The sequence below is a fragment of the Macaca thibetana genome, chromosome 2, assembly GCF_024542745.1.
Source record: "Macaca thibetana thibetana isolate TM-01 chromosome 2, ASM2454274v1, whole genome shotgun sequence".
Classification (NCBI taxonomy): Eukaryota; Metazoa; Chordata; class Mammalia; order Primates; family Cercopithecidae; genus Macaca; species Macaca thibetana.
Window position 1 is genome coordinate 104,716,814 of NC_065579.1, and position 16,328 is coordinate 104,733,141.

The 16,328-nt window shown below is 58.1% G+C and overlaps 2 protein-coding genes across 9 annotated transcripts in view; both read right to left on the bottom strand.

The window, feature by feature from the left end:
• TUSC2 (tumor suppressor 2, mitochondrial calcium regulator) overlaps positions 1-16,328 on the bottom strand; it is a 223,475-nt gene that overhangs the window by 60,641 nt on the left and 146,506 nt on the right. The window lies entirely within an intron of this gene.
• Positions 1-16,328, bottom strand: part of CACNA2D2 (calcium voltage-gated channel auxiliary subunit alpha2delta 2) — a 140,674-nt gene that overhangs the window by 21,332 nt on the left and 103,014 nt on the right. For 4 of the 8 annotated variants that reach the window (XM_050780735.1, XM_050780734.1, XM_050780733.1 and 1 more), the window contains 3 exons: positions 10,107-10,166; positions 3,623-3,667; positions 280-421 (listed from right to left, as the gene is read on the bottom strand). In XM_050780735.1, the coding sequence (XP_050636692.1) occupies positions 280-421; positions 3,623-3,667; positions 10,107-10,166 (247 nt within the window). Of the gene's footprint in view, positions 1-279; positions 422-3,622; positions 3,668-7,748; positions 8,145-10,106; positions 10,167-16,328 lie in introns of those variants that run through there. The other 4 variants (XM_050780730.1, XM_050780729.1, XR_007723502.1 and 1 more) reach the window with 3 other exon arrangements.

The following is a 16,328-nucleotide window of genomic DNA, read 5'->3' on the forward strand; positions in this document are numbered from 1 at the left end:
TGTGGGTGCCTGTGGACACGTGGGCAGGAGACCATGCATGCACAGGCATAGAGGCTCAGTGTTTTGCAACTTGCTGAGTGTTAGGGTGAGGCTCTGCCTGTGAGTGCTTGATGCCCACAGGTGGGTGAATCTGAGAGGTGCACAGGAGTAATCTCAGGTGCAGGAGGCTGGAGGTAGATGGCACTGGCCTTCTGTCCCCAGGGACTCAAGAATGCCCTGGCAGTGGGCCTGCCCCCATGGCAGGTAGGATGGGCTGTCCCGATCGCTCTGCACACTCACAGCCTTTGTAGATGTCCGTGGGGATCTGTACAGCCGTGTATGAATAGTTGACCTTGTTCTTGAAGTTTGGGTCCTCGATGAAGTCCAGCCTTAGGGTGCTGGCCTTAGACCCCCTTTCCACATCCTCACTCTCAGGGTCGTCCTGCAGAAAGGGCAGCCCCCAGCAGTGTCAGGGGTTGTAAAGGCCTGCAAGTAGGGGCAGGGAGGGCCAGAGTCCAGGAGATAGGGGCATCTCAAAAAGAGGGACTATTGCAGTAGGAGACACAGATGGAGAGACACAGGGACAGATGGACACGGGGTTGGACCCCTCACCCAAGGGGCCTGTGACTCCCACTTCCTCCTGCCCACCCCACCCACCATCCCCACATTTGCTAAACCCAAATTCTAAAACCAAAACGAAACCAACCTCTTCTCCACATTCTTGAAAACCAATTAGGGAAGGAGGCAAATCATGGAGCCAGTCAGAAGGAGCGGGCTCCAGAATCTGCTTACAAGGATATGCCTTGTACAATGACAGGCAGGCCTCAGCAGTCCCTCCAGGAGCTCTGGGCCCCCACAGCCATCACTGGGCCCTGCCCAGCCCCTTCATGGAGTTCCTCTTGGAGCAGGGAGAGGGCCCTAGCCCTATCTAAGGCAGGGCACTATCCCCTGCAGCCTGACGGCTGTAGGGTCTGAGCTGGGGAGGCTAACCTGGGAGAGCTGGGCTGGGGGCTACCATTCAGACCTGCTGACCTCCAGAGGGAGGGTCTGTGGTGCCTGGTAGCAGCAGGACTGAAAGGGCCCCTGTTGATTTTCTAAAATGAGCCACAGCGGCCTGACAGGTGCCAATTACGGCATCTCACGGCCGGGCAGGCTGGGCATGCGCTGTACATCCCCGCCCACCATCACAGGCTGGCAGGAGTGGGTCTGTGACTAGTGTTGATGCGGCAGCCGATGGGAGTGGGGCAGGCTTGGGTGCAGGTGTGCAAGGGGGAGGGGAGGGAAGAAAGATGATGGTAGAGAGTGAAGGCAAAGAGGAAAAGCCAGACTGGGGAGTCAAGGGAAAGGAGGCTAAGGGTGGAGAGCAAAGCTAGGGGGCTTCCTAGGCTGGTAGGAGGGAATCATAAGCAGCTGAACACCCCATACGCTCCCTCACTGCCCCTCAAGGCCTCTGTGACCACCCTCAGCCCAGGCTTAGCTCATTCATTCTCCCCCATGGGTCCACGTGGGCTGACCCCCGCTGCCCACTATGACCTGGGCATGCTCCTCCCCTGTGTTTCTTCCTCTAGGCATTTGACCAAGCTGTGTCCAGTCTGGGGAAAGGGTGACCATGCCTCTCCACCCAGCCAGATGAGCTCTCCACACCCCAGGGGCACAGCTCTGAAGGGCCTGTGGCAGACACTCTTCATCTCTTTGAGGGTGGATTTTGTACAGCAGAATCCAAGCTGTCTGCTGCCCTCCCACTGCCCTTCTGCAGTGTGCCACCCGTCTGCCCACCCCTGGCACACCCTAGAAGCCCTCAGGTGCTGGGTAAAGCCAGGGCAGGCAGCTTTGGAACATGGAGGCCAGAGTGGGAGCGGCCGCCTGTGAGGCGTGCGCCACTCACGTTCCGCTCAGGAGGGGGAGGCGCGGGAGAAGAAAGCCCCCGAAATGTCAGCGGCAGATGAAGGGCACTAGAAAATGTAATCTCCGAACTTTCCCAACTAATGTGACATTTGGATTCTGTTCTGATAAGCTATCAGCTGGCAAACTTTTTCCTTCCTTTTCTTTCCCCCACCCCCACCTTCTGGCTGGTAATTTAAAAGTAAATGGTCTAGAAAGATCTCTAACTGTACCTCTGGCAAAGATTAAAAAAAACAAAGCAACACAACAAGCAGGGGAGTTGGAAAATGTGTGCGTGCTGTCATTTATACCAGGCGTTTGGCCTAGCTGACCCTAGTCTAGCCGGGCCCCAGAGTGAAGCTCCCTTGTCGGGCAATCTCTAGTCCCCCAACAGAAGTCCAAGGGGCTAGGGGCAAGGAGTCAATGATTTAGAGTGAGGGGCTGGGGCCCTGGATACAGTTGAGGCTGCTGGAGGTAGGTTCAGAGCATCCTAGTAGGGGCTGGGCACCAGGCTGGCCAAGAAGTCCCTCAGTGCCAACCCCCAGCCCAGGGGCTTTGTATGGTGGGCAACTATAGTCTCCTGGTTTATATTTAATGCCCTGATTGCTAAAATTACAGCCCGCTGCCAAGGGGGGTAAGGAATTAGATTCAGGGTCTAATTAAAGGTTCGTTCTTCATTTGAATTTCAGATTCCAGCTTTAATTTTAGCAACTTCTCTGGGAGCCACAGAGCTCAGCCAAGGGGAAGCACACCTGCTTGAGCCCACCCCGCTCTGTCTCGGGCCCTGTGCCCTCCTGCGGCTCTCCCAGGCCAGCCTGGCACTGCGGATCCTGCACAGGGATCCTTTCCAGCCTTCTCACCTCCTGGTGTCATTGGGTACCTCTCACTTGCCCCGGAAACCCACCAAGCCCGCAGGCTTGGAGAGGAAGACTGGATCTTGGGTCCTCCGAATCAGCAAGCAGTCCAGACACTGCTGCTGTGACACCTTTGTTTACAGAGGGGACCGTCAGGTTCAACTATTTTTGCCTTAAAGTCAGGCAGAGGGTCTTGGGCCTTGACAAGCTCAGCAAACACTGTCTACTTCAAGTGCCCTACACCCTCAGACTCGTCTTCTCTACAGCCACCTCCCCTGCAAATAGTCATACAGCTTTCACACGAGTCTTCTGGTGACGGGGACCTCACTACCTCACAGGGCAGCCCAGGCGGACTTGAGCCAGTGAGTGATATGGAGGCAGAAGGGTGGTGTGGCCCTGGGCTCTCTGGTCAGTCCCAGTGCCACTACTTCTGAGGTGGGTGACCCCAGGTGAGCTCAGGGTCAGGGTCTGACGATGGGCCAGGCTGTGGGGTGCTTAGCACAGGGAAGGGAGCTGGCCTAACCTGGAAATGCACCTGGACATCAATGCATCCTGCTCACACCTGCTCACCTCCAGGAAGCCTTCCCAGCTGCTCCCTGTCTCCCTCCTCTCACTGCACTTAAGAGAGGCCCTCTCCATCTGGGACCTAAACTGCCCCATGCAGGGAGGGCCAAGCGCCTCACCACCTGCCCCACACTGCAGTCAAGTTCAGCCCACTAGTGCTCAGAGATGCAGCCCTGGAGGGGTCCGGACTTCTAGGGAGTTGTGGGAGGTGGACGATGGGGCCTGTGTCAGCACGGCTCTGCAGGGTTGAGCTCAGAATGCGTGGCGCTGAGTCCTAACATCCATTTTACAGCTGAGGCCACCAAGACCCAGCAAGGAGGTGTGGCTCAGGAGGGGGTGCTCACCAGCTCAGCGTCAGCCTTGGCGTCATAGTACACGATGTCTTCCTCCTGGTGGGGGGAGAGAGGCCTCAGCACTAGCTGCTCAGGGTCCCGAGACAGACAGGACTCCTAGCCTCAAGGCCTGCAATGGCACCCTTAGATTCCTTTGGGGCAGAGACTGTCCCTTTCCCCCACCCAGAGCCACCCTCCTGGAAGGGCTGGATGGGTCAGGGCTGGGAATGCAGCCAGGCCCATCTTCAGAGGCCCTGCACAGGCTCCAGGAGCATGCAGTACCCCTCAGCTGGAATTCCCTGGGTTTCCCTAACTCAGGGGCCAAGGGTCCTGGGTTGCAGCCTTCTAGGCTCTGTCTGCAGAGAGGCCGCTGAGGCAGCACTAGGGAGCGAGGAAGACAGAAAACAGAGCCGAGTTTGGGCAGGAGGGAAATAATGACTCGACGCTGCATCTTCCAATTTCTTCTATTAAAAAGCCTGCTCATTACGGGCATGTACTTATTAATTATCTGTGATTTGTTGTGAAATGCGAGGGGGTTTCCACAACAGGAGCGGGAGAAAACAAAGCCCGGCCCTGGCGCCTGCCTCCCGGTCCTCACCCGCCTGTGTGTGCCCCGCCCGTCCCTGGCCCATGTCTGCTTGCCAGTCGCCTGGGTTCTTGGCCATCTGTGCGTCATAATCACTGGCCGCCCCAGGGACCCGTAACACAAACGGGCTAATTTCATGTGTAATGATCTTTAATCAGAACCGAGCACGGCTGACAGAGGCCGCCAGAAGGTGAGCCCGGTGTCAGCCAAGTGCCACTGGCTCAGGAGGGGCTGCCACACTCTGCCCCCGTGGGCTTCAGGGCCACAACTCAGGACAGAGCCACTGTCCAAGTCACCCTCTCCAGGTGCTCCTCAGCCCTGTTCTGTACAGCAAAAACCTGCAGCGTGGCCCTGGTGGCCCCTTACTCACTCAGGGCTTGTTTCTTTGTGGTCTGCAGATGGGAGTGGTGACCAAGTCTGCTCCCCAGGGCCTGGCTGTGAAACAGCAGGCAGAGCCAGCCCTCACTCCACCAGGGCAGATGTTACCCTGGACACTCGCTTCCCAAGGCCCAGCTGGGGCTCACTCAGTGTGTGACCCCAGGACTAGACCACTCCCTCTCTGAGCCCCAGGCTCCCCAGACTCCCCAGGCAGGACTCTGGGAAGAGGCCTGGCTGTGGTGACTGCCCAGGGGCTGCGTCAGTACCTGGGACTGTTTCAGGGAACAGTCCTCGTTTGTCTCTCACCAGGGGTCTAGGGGCTGCAGGCCACCGGCTAAATGTGCAGGCTTAGTCCCAGCATTCTGGAATACTGACTGCATGCCTGGCACCACGAATGGGCAAGACCACAACTTCCAGAGGAACGTAAGACCAAAGGCGGCCCGAGAGTTCCAGCATCCGGGGCACCTGCCGCGTCTGGTGCTTTCTTACAGCAGCCCTATGACCCCATCAGTCAGACGCTTCGAGGGCAGGGAGAAGAAAGCCTTCGCACCCTGGCTCCAACCTGCTCTCCCAGTCTGTTGCCGACCTTGCCCACACCCACCACCCACCAGTGCAAGAAGACTGCGGCCCTGGTGGGCCTGGGGCGGGGGCGGAGGCCAGGCCCAAGCTGCAGGGGGCTCGGTCTTTCACTGCGCCTGGCTCCAACCAAAGCGCGTAATGAAAGCTGACATTACATCAAACACAATAGGGAGTTTCAGTTGATGAAGATCATTCCTGAACACACAAACCCATTAAACTGAGGGAAAAAAATATCAATTCAACACACTCGCTGTGAAAAGAAAATGTGATTTGTTATCTAAAAGGGGGTTATAAACACAGCTCTGATGCTCTTTCCCTCCATAATGAAAACAGGCGGGTGCGGTGGGAGGACTGCAGATTACAACCTGGGGCCTCACTCACTTCTTAGGCAAACCTTCCACAAGGATGGGAAAGGACACAAGCCGGGGCTGGTCACTTGCAGCCCTCAGGAGCCCTGGGCTCCCCTCACAGGCTGTGGCTGGGACCTGCCTGCACCTGAGTCAACGCTAGGCACCTCAGCGTTCACTGGGGCCACCTCTCCAGCTGCTCCAGGTGTTCCGCTTCTCTATTCTCCCGTTTCAAGGTCTTAGTGGAACATCAGATATTGGTGGCATCAAGGACATAGGGGGACATGTCACCCAGGAGGATTCTTAGCCCCCTGCAGATGACAGATGAGGCTCAGGATTCTGTATGGCCTCCCTGCCCCCCAGGGCTTGATGCATGTGGGAATGATCCCTCCCGGCCTCTCCTGCCTCTAGGAGGGCGAGACCATGCCCCTTCCTTGGTAAGAAGAGCATGGATGGTGGCACACAAGGTCATACATGTGAAAACATATCATAAATACATGTGACTGCTATGTATGAAGTGGTGTGGAGCTGGGGGTGTGGCAGGAGGGGGCCGTCAGGGTCAGGATGGGAGGGTCCCCGAGAAGGCCTCTGTCTGCTTGGGCCAACACAGTACCTGGGTTAAGCAACAAGGAGACAGTATTCTCTAGTGACTGAGTACAAGGGCCTCAGCAAAGAGTCCTGGCCTCAAATTCTGACCTGGACATGTGAGCTCTGGAATCCTGGGCAGTGAGTGAAGACTGAGGCTGAGCCAAAAAGGACCCAGCCTACTGGCTTGTCCCAGTGGCCCCCTGAGGAATTCCATGGGTCACCCCCGAGGAGGCAAGGCTGCCCAGTTAAATCATGCAGCCTCCATGAGGCTTCACCTCTGGGTCTCTATTTCCCCACTCGTAATATCCTCTGAGGGCGTGAAGAGAACAGGGAGCTGGGCCTCCCCAGGGGTAGGGACAACTCTGCCCATGAGTGAAAACCTTCTGTCTTTGCAACTCCACAGCCCAGAGGAGAGGCTGAGTGTGGAAGAGCCCCGGGTGGGGTGAAACGGGTGTCCCTAATGTCTGGGGTCCACTCCCCTGACATACCCTGTGTTACCTCATATTTTAGGGGCCATTTTGCCCAACTGGGCAGGAATTGGGGGAATCACCCACTCTGAACTCACACACATGCCCTCCCATGTGGACTTGGGTACACAGATAACAGGCGAGGGGCGGGGCAGGAGGGTCCATGTGACCCTTGTGTTGGTGACATACATTCTCCTTAGCAGGAGCCAAGCCCAAGAGAGGTGTGAGGAGGTTGGGTCTCAGGGAACAAGCTGAGGAAGTGAGCACGGGGTGAGCGGAGGAAGGGCAGTTGCCATCCGAGTTCAGTGCTTAGAAGGTGGCTGCCAAGGCCTGGCCAGACATGACTGCCGCCTGCCCACCAGCTGCCTGTGCATGCCCAGGCCAGCCACCCGCTGCACCAGTGAGGACGCTTGGCCTTCCTGCCCTGGCCTAGTGCCAGCTCAGCCCAGCCAAGAGGACGTTTTCTGAGACAGCCGTCTGTCGCTGGCTTGGCAGAGGCACGCAGGGGCCCTATGGTTGGGTCAGACCCTCAGGCCAGGAAGGCCACCTGTCCTGTCCAGCTGGCTCTTCCAGCCTGGACCAGCCCCCACACAGCCCTCCTTCTAGTCCCTAGGCAGAGCTCCGTCCACTCCCACCATCATGTTCCCCAGGGCAGGGTTGTGTCCTTCCCTTACACTTCCCAGGGGAGGGCTGTCTCTTCCATTCAACTCCCAGTGCATGGCTTTGTTTCCTGTAGGCCCTGGTGTTGGCACTGAGGCCCTGGGGTCAATGGCCACTCCCCCCTCCCCTACCCATGCCCTGGCCCAGCTCCTCCCTGGTGGTGGTTTCGGTGGCACACAGTGTTGGCATAGTATGGTGCTGGCACCAAGTGTGGTCTGGCAGGTGGCACCTCTTCATCTATCCTAAGCGTTATGGGCACCAGGGCACCTGCTGCCCGCCTGTGGGGGCATGTGAGGCATTGTCTGCTAATCAGGGCCATCGTTTCCCTAGTGTCCCAGGGTCTGGGTTGGCCAGGGACGAGGAAGGGGGATAGGAGTTTTACATCCAGGCATTGCCCTCTTGATCTCTTGTCCCAGCTCTGACCCTGCAGACTCCAGGATCCCCTACCCCCCAGGCTGAGGTCAGTGGAGTTGTGGGCATGTGGATATGGGTTATACCACTGATACCATTGTCTGTTCCTCAGAGGTTTGCACTTGGACCTGCTGTGTGCTGTCAACACAGGGACGGCCACACCCGGCTGATGGTGCAGTGGATTCCCGTCGCCACATGAGCCAAGCATATCCTCTGTGGCCAGAACAGTTGGGCACCATCCTCCCCATCTCAGAGGTAAGAAGACTGCTTCTGGTCACGCTGTCACTGCTGTGGGCAGTGGGGGCCGATCCTAGGGTTGGGGCTAGAAAAGGGAGTCCTAGGCAGAGATCTGGAGAGAGAGGCTTTGCACTGAAGGAGGGGTAGTTAAGGGCATTCCTAGGAAAAGGGCCTGAGTTTGAGGCTGGAATTGTGGCACAGGCCAGGTGCCTCTCCTGAGTGCTGGGGGAACATGGCTCCTTGTCTGTCATCTCCTGAAGGTCGTTGGAAGGATGTGGTTTCATGGGTGGGTGGTGTGCCTGCAAGGGACAAAACAGCATCCCTTCCCAGCCTCAAGTCCCTGCACCCTCCCCTGGCATGGACAGCCCCTCCTGCAGCCACTGCTGCCAGCTCTCCCTGGCAGCCCAAGCATAGCTGGCTGGTGTTGGGCTCTTGGACACACCATTAGCATTGATGCCTTTCAGCCTGGCAGTTGTGGCAGCAGCAGTGCTTCCTGGGAGGAACAGTGACCCAGTAGATGGGAAGGAGGGAGGTGACTACAGCCCCACCCACCCTACCTGAGGCACCAGTGGGACAGGCCAGCAGGCACCCAGTGGGATGTGGCAGGGAGGGAGAGGAACAAGGCTGGGCGCAGCTGGCCCTGTGGTCAGGGCTGCCTGTGGTCACACCCACAGCTAGGGGCACCTCAGGTCAAGCCAGGGGGAGGGGAGCAGCCAGGGCCCTTTACTGCCTCATCTCAGGACAGAAGTACTTAGGGCCCAAGGGCTGGTGTGGCCAGAGATGCGCCCATGCCATTAGCGGCTTGGCACCCATGTAGCCTGACATGTGCAGTGATTCCTTCACACCCCAGAGCTGAGCTCACAGGCAGCACTGGCACCAGTCAGTCCTTTGCCAAATGGGGAAACTGAAGCCCTTGCCTGGGTCCCACAGGGACTGTGAGCAAGTAGCACTGGAGTAGCAGAGAGGGAGAGAAGGGTCAGTCCTGTCTCCTGGGGAAGGGGGGTTGGTTTAGGGAGTAACTAGCTCATTCATTTGTTTACCTTAGAAAATCACCTTTCATTTCTAATCTCATGTGAACTCCCTGAGGGCAGCACCCAGCACCTGCCAGGGGTAAACGAAGAATGCCACGGTGTGGGCAAGGTGAGACGGCTCAGCATGACCTGGGGGATGGGGACTGGGGAGGAACAGATTTAGAGCTTGGATCATAGGCATGAGCCCCTGACATCCGATAGCCGGCTGTGAATCTCTGCCACCAACAGGTAACCTCCGGTAGGTCTATCCACTCTGTGCTTCTATTTTCTTGTCAAATAGGGACAATAACCCCACTGCTTCCTAGAGCAGATGTGCCTGGCCCAGAGCTGGAGCGAGTCAAGTCTGCCACCCCCACCCTGCCCCTCCCTGTGTTTAGCACAAGACTACTAGGAGGCACGGCTCAGACACCCGAGCAGCTGTGGAGGACACAGGAGCCCTGCCAACGAGTCTGGTTCTCAAGGGTTACATCATCCTTGGCACTGGGGCTTCCTTGAATCCAGGAAGAGCCCTGCCTCCATCTGATGCTGGCTGGAGGGCAGGTGTATCTAGCCCCAGGCAAAATCAAATACAGCAAGGAACTGGTGAGGGCAACTCAGGCCTAGGCTGGGATGGGTGAGGCTCCCCTTCACTCCCCCATGCACTAGGCCCTCTGCGCTCAGCTTCTTGCATCTCTGCTCCAAGAAGCGAGCCTGAGCTCCTTCTGAGGTGGAAGGAGAGGCTTTTGTGACCATGGCAGCCCAGTCCCCTGAGCCCAGCCTGAGGGCCTCCTGGGTGGACAGGTTGCTGTTCAGGGAAGTCAAGGAAGGAAAGTCAGGGAAGGGCATCTGGTCCCCTTTTCCCAGCATCTCCTGCAGGTCACTGTATTAAAGCCTCTGACAAGTCCTGAAGTCCAAAGGCCTCTGACCCAGGGTCTCTCCAAGAATCTGAACACCTTATCTGGGGAACACAGGGAACACCACTTTCAAGCAGCCTTCCCACTCACGGGTGACTCCGCAGCTCCTCTGGAGTGAATGTGGACTCATATCTCACTGTATGCCCAGCAGTGAGGGGCACCTGGAGCAGCTGCTGAATGTTGGACACAGACTTCTGGCTCTGTTCCACAGACCCCTCCGTGTCCCTCATGTGTCTGCGTAGCTCCCATCCCCCCGGCATTCACACCCACCCATGGATGGGCATGCCCTGAGTGCTGGGCAGGGTGCTGGGGCTCCTACCTTGATGTTGTCCTGCCAGCGGTGTGCTTTCTGGAAGTTCTCTGCAGCATCAGCCAGTCTCTAAGGGACAGAGCACAGGGAGGTCAGAGGCTGAGGAAGGCAGCCTGCCCTATGCCCACCCCAAAGCCTCTCCATCCCCAGCACTCCCTGGGGCCAGGCTGGACTGGGGACTCCCTTCCCCTCATCCTATGAGACCCTCAGAGATTCTCTGCCCCAGATACTCCCCAGCTTGCTGTGTGGGCACCTCCTTGACCACAGCTGGGTCCATGCAGGAAAGGTGAAGCCTGTGCAGTGACCCCAGTGGCATCTCCATGGGACTCCTTGTACTAAGCCAAGCCCCAGTGCCACTCTCTACCCCCCACACACTTATATCACCCCAGTGCCAAGAGGAAGCTCCTCTGGAGCCAAGGTTGAGCTGCAAGTTAGAGAGTGCTTCGCCTTGCCCTGCCCTTCTGCCAGCTACCCAGAGCCCCACAGGAGGGGCCCACAGCCCACCCTGCCCACCCAGGCCCATGGTCCCTCTCCCAGAGTTCCTGAGCCCCTTCCCACAGGGCTCCCAAGCCCCCTGTCCATAAGAGCCTCTCCTGTTCTTTGGGGCTGGTTCCAGTGGCCTCTTGCAACAAAGCCCCTGTGCCTGAGAGCAGAATGTCCCTCAGGGCATAGCTGTGTGCCTGTCCATCCTACACCTGCCACTGGGCACACTGGGTGCCAGACTGCGCTGACTGGTGGAGGTGTGACAGGCCTGGTCCTGCCTCTCACAGCTCACAGGCACGACCTCGCAGAACCACCATGGCAGGAGAGGTTGAGGGGCAGGAGGCGCAGTGCTGTGGAGCTAGGGACCTCAGGGAAGGCTTGCTGGAGAAGGCACTGGGGCCTGGCCACCCTCTGGGCCTAAGCCCAGGTCACCCAGACATTCTTATTAGGTACTTTCTAAGGATCTCGTCTCTACAGGAAACCTTGGGGCCCCCAAGGATGGAACTGAGTCTGGCCCTGGGGGACTTCTGCAGAGCTGAAAGCAGTGGTGTCCTGGCAATCATAGTGACAACCATCACTATCAACTGGCCACCTACTGTACACCGAACCCTCCCCTGGCCAGTGACTCGTGTGCTGTGCACCTTGTACCATTCACAGTGTGCCTGGCGTGGGGCCATTGTGGCCCTCCTCAGATGAGGACGGCCAGGCACAGAGACGGCGAGCAGCCTGCCCAAGGTCACAAGGTGAGTCCGGCTCAGGCTGGGTCCTGGAGCCCAGCCGTCACCATTGCATTTGTCTTGCTCCGCCCATGACCGAGATCCAAGGACCAGCCTCTGTTGGGCCCGCCATGCCCAGTGAGGCGCGTGGCTCTGGTCTCTCACCCCACCCCACCCTGTCCCACGGTGGAGCAGGCGTGTCCCACCTCCAGGCCTACAGCCCTACTCAGAAGGTCCTGCCCCTTGGTATTCAGGACACCTCAACCCCATCTTTGAGTCCAGGCCTGATATGACATGTGGGCTCCGGAGGGGACGTCCTCCTAAAGCCTGTCAGCTGCCCATTAGGGAGAAGTGGGAGTCAGGTCATGGAGGCCGGCGTTTCCTCCTCTGAAGCATGGACTAGCAGGGCAGGCAGCAAGGTGGGGCCTCCTGTGGAGCTGTGGTCTCTGCTCTCCTGGGGCAGGGTGTCACACCCCCATAGTTAGAGTGGCTGTCCAGGGCCATCCCCAGTCTCATTGGGCCGGCTCCCCCTCCTCAGGCCAAGGACACTGAATGGTGGGGAGGCTATGAGGCTGGGGTCCCGGGAGCAGGGAGAGAAAGTGCCTCTTGGGGTCAAACCCTCTCACCCCACAGAGCTTGGCCCTCCTGGCCTCTGCTTCCCTCTCCTTTGTAGGCTCAGTCCTCTGTCCCCCACCACCCTTAATTGCAGGGCTTGCTTGGCTGGGACCCACACCCTCCTCTCTCCCCAGCCCAGCCTCACACTCCTAGGGTTTCGGGGGCCCCAGGTCTCTCTACTCCGTGACGCCTCCCATGTCTTGCCTCCAATCCTGGCCCTCCTGAGCTCCTGGACACTTCCCTGGAGTGACCCTCAGACCCACCTGAGCTCAGAGTGCCCTCTGGGGCAGGCCACCCACCCTGGCCCCTCTGCCTCCTCCATTCCACCCCTGGCATCCCTCACACCACCTCCTGTGCACCCCCAGCTCAGGCTCCGTCCTGCCTGGAACCTGTGTCCTCTCATCCTCGTCACCTATTCTCCACACAACACCTGGAGCCTTTTCTCCAAATGTAGATCTGGTCATGTCACCATCCCCTGTGCTGAAACCCTTCAGTGGCTCCCATTTCTCTGCATGTAAAAGGCACAACCTTCTCGAGGTCCTGTAGGGCCCACCAGACTCCTCTTCTTGCTTTTCTTTTTTTTTTTTTTTTTTTTTTTTTGAGACGGAGTCTCACTCTGTCCCCCTTGCTGGAGTGCAGTGGCCGGATCTCAGCTCACTGCAAGCTCCGCCTCCCGGGTTCAGGCCATTCTCCTGCCTCAGCCTCCCGAGTAGCTGGGACTACAGGCGCCCACCACCTCGCCCGGCTAGTTTTTTTGTATTTTTTAGTAGAGACGGGGTTTCACCGTGTTAGCCAGGATGGTCTCGATCTCCTGACCTCGTGATCCACCCGTCTCGGCCTCCCAAAGTGCTGGGATTACAGGCTTGAGCCACCGCGCCCGGCCCTCTTCTTGCTTTTCAATCCTGGAGCCTCCTCTTGGCCTAAACCACAAATGCCCACCCACTGATCCCAAACCCAGGGATGGATGAGGTCCCCAATTCATAAGCCTGCAGTTCCCTTGTATAGAGGGCATTATTGTGTGACAAGTACGGTTCACAACACTTGTCACCAGAGTTAGTCGAGCACCTGCAGTACAGCAGGTGCTGGGCTCAGTACTTGGCCTGGAGGCTGTGTAAAGCCCGACGAGGCAGTGCGTGGGTCAAGCCTTTGTCATCACTGTGCCCCTCCTTCCTTACCTGGTGACCACTACCTTCCCAGGGACACCAAATCTTCCTCAGAGTGGGGCTCTGCTGAGGCCCCTGTCCTTCCCTGAGGTTGAGACTGGGGCAAAATGGGAGAAGCAGATGCAGTCTCTTGCCGCAGAAAAGCCAAAGGGTCGATGGGGCTGCAGATGCTACACTGACACTAGTGGGAGTCTCCAGGCTGAGCCATGACCCTGAGGAACTGTGTTCTCCTGCCCCTGCCTCTACTCCTGGCAAGGAGGTGCCAGCTCCTTCACCCTCTGAGGGCTCAGCTCTGACCCTGAAACCTCTGGGCCCCAAAACATGGGGCTACAGGCCCCTCTGGCTCCAGAGCCTAGCAGACAGGGCAAGGGAGACCCAGAGAGGGAGGCCCCAACCCCCAGCCTCCTTGAGCTCATGGAATCCCGTGGGCTCAAAGGCCTGGGTCAGCTCACTGACTCGTGAATAACGGAGTCGTAATAGCCACAGCAAAAGGATTACTTTTAATCCTCAGTAACGATCAAGCCATTATTATTTTTTCGGTGTTACAGATCAATCAGTCCATCCCTGGGCACTGGACGTGTGGAAATTGCTAAACAGGCAGGCCCAGTGGTGGGGGAGGAAGGGCCGAGGCAGCTGGTGGGTGTAGTGGAGTGGGCAGGCTTCGGCCATGAGGTTCCATCAGGCCTGAGGATGAGAGGACTGGGACCACCCCTGGGGTGCATGAGGGACCCTGAGCAGAGATCAGAGCCTGGACCCTGGAGTCCCCGAGCCCTGGCCCGGGTTCAAAGTTTGACTTTCTAGGAGCAGGGTCTTCACCACTCTGGTCCTCAACATCCTGCCTATAAACTGGACATAGTAACTGCACCCACTCAGGGTGGCTAGGCTCTTGGCAGCCCTCTTCCTCCAACCCTCAGCAGCTGCACACAGGCAGCCAGTCCCCTGAGGTTTCTCTTGCTGGCTCTTGCCCAGCTCTGGGACCTCCTGCTATCTGTTCTTTCTGCCTGGTTAGCCCTATCAGACTGTGTTACCTCCCCTGGAAACTTCCTTTTAACTTTAACCAGCCCTCTGGACAAGGTGGGCTTCCCTCCCCTCTGCCAAGCAGGACATGTCCTGAGGCAGGGATCTCCAAGCTTAGCTCCAACTGCCTGGCCCAGGCTGAGCACCCAGACCTTGGGCTCCTGTCCCCATAGAGCTGACAATAGTCAGGCCTGCTGAGGGCTGGCAGGGAGACCGTGCCCACCCTGCCCCACCCCTGGAGGTTCATCCCTCCTAGCACTTCCCTTCCACCTCTCCCTGGTCCTCCTGATGGTTTGGGGACAGGCTGGAAGGGGCAAGAAACTGAGGCCCAGAGGCGAGGGAAGAACCTATTAGGATACCACGCAGGGCAGGGACAGGGCGCCTCCCTGTCTCTGGAGTGCCTGCCTGTCTTGGGGAGATGCACTCCATTCCTAGCCCTGACCCCAAGTGCCTGGCCCCCTGGGAGCGATTCCTTGCTTGGGCTCTGGGTTCTGCTCCTGGAGCTGCCTGCAGTCTCTGGTTGCCCTGCTACCAGGCCCTACACATGCTGCTGCCTCCCAGGCCACTCCTGCCCAGACTCCTCTAGCTGCATCCACTTCCTGACCCTGACGCTCAGCGAACCCTCTTCCATGTCTGCTTTCCCCTTGAGCGCTGGGTTTGGTGGGTAAGTGTCTAGTGGCTGTCGAGTTTATGGTAACTTGGCCCTGGGCATACAGTAGGTGCACAATGAATGTCTGCTAAATGAAGATTGGGGTATCTCTGGACCTGTGTAGAGGCCTGGGCTTGAGTCTGGCTCTGCCCAGCCAGTTGTGTGACCCCGGGTGTGTAGTTTAACCTCTCTGAGTCTATTTTCTTCAGCACATCCTGGGGGATAATGGCTACCTATGGCAATGCTATGAAGTCACTGATGGTGCCTTGTCTGGCCCGTGACGTCCCCATCATGACCAGGGCATTGGAGGGAACCTCAGTGGGACTGTTGAGTGGGGATGCTCACAGCCAAGTCCATCACGGTAACAGCAGGCATTTCAGAGGCAATTATCAGAGAGTTTCACTTAATCAATTTCCCTCAGCTCTGGGAACCGTTCTTACAGGAAAAGGCAAGAAAGAGGAGGACTGGTCATGCACTGGGCTGGGGACAACACTCCCCTGGGGAGCAGCCCCTGCACAGATACCTGCAAATCTCACTACGTTAAACAGCTTTCAATTGCAGTGGGAGCTGAGACAGTCAAGAACCTGAGATCAGGGACCTGGGGCCAGGATGGGCACCCCTCAGAGCCCAACACCTGGGATAGGAAGGCCCCCTGCATGCTAGGAGGGGAGGGCCTTGGGTGATGGGGGTCTGGGGCTCTTGGGTGCTCTCACCCTCTTAGAGGGCCTGCTCACCCCCACCCCCAGGCTAGGTGCTCCCCACTTTTCCTTGGCCTACTCTCCTCACCAGCCCTCACCTGGGAGTCCCTCCACGCCCAGTGCTGGTGGCTCAGAAGGGTCTGAGGAGTAACTGCCCATCAAATAGGACTTTTTCTGCACAGCCCAGAGGGAAAGGCTGGAAGAGTTCTTTGGTCTTAATTAGTTATGGTTACTCCCACTTCCTAGAGGATATGAGAGGCTTAGAAGAAAAGGCCCTGAACCCATGGGGTGCAGGATGTTGAGATCTAGGGCAGTGAGGGCTGAGCCAGGCAGAAGCCGTGATGGAGTGTGGGCTCCAGGGTGGAGGCTGGGGGTAGTATGCCCTGAGAATGCTGCTGAGGGCTGCAAGGAAGGTAGCAACGACAAGGTATCACCAGGTGTGGTCCAGTGCCTACCGTGGGTGAGGGCTTCACTGCTGCCTCCCCAGCAAGACTCACGAGAAGTAGATTCTCCTTCTCCCCTCCTTTTACAGCCGAGGGAATTGAGGCTCAAAGTATTAGTGTAGCTGCCCCAGACCCCTAGGGAGGAAGAGGGGGCATCAAACCCAGGTTCGCCTGATGGTAAAGCCCAGCAGTGTTGGACAGTGACTGTCCCAGGGAAGGACCACCCCTGGCCAGGTGGGGGCCTGGCTGGTTGGTCTCAGGTCCCTCCTGCCACCCCTCAGAGTGGTCCCTTTGCCCTCCTAGGAGAGGGGATCAGTAACTGGCCTTCCAGCTATCCCTCTGAGTTGCCCCCACAAGCCTTGGTATCACTGGGTCCAGGCCACGGGAGGGGGCAAGTACCAGGATGCCCAGCAGCCCCTGCCTAGCCCAGCACTGGTCCCATTGCCA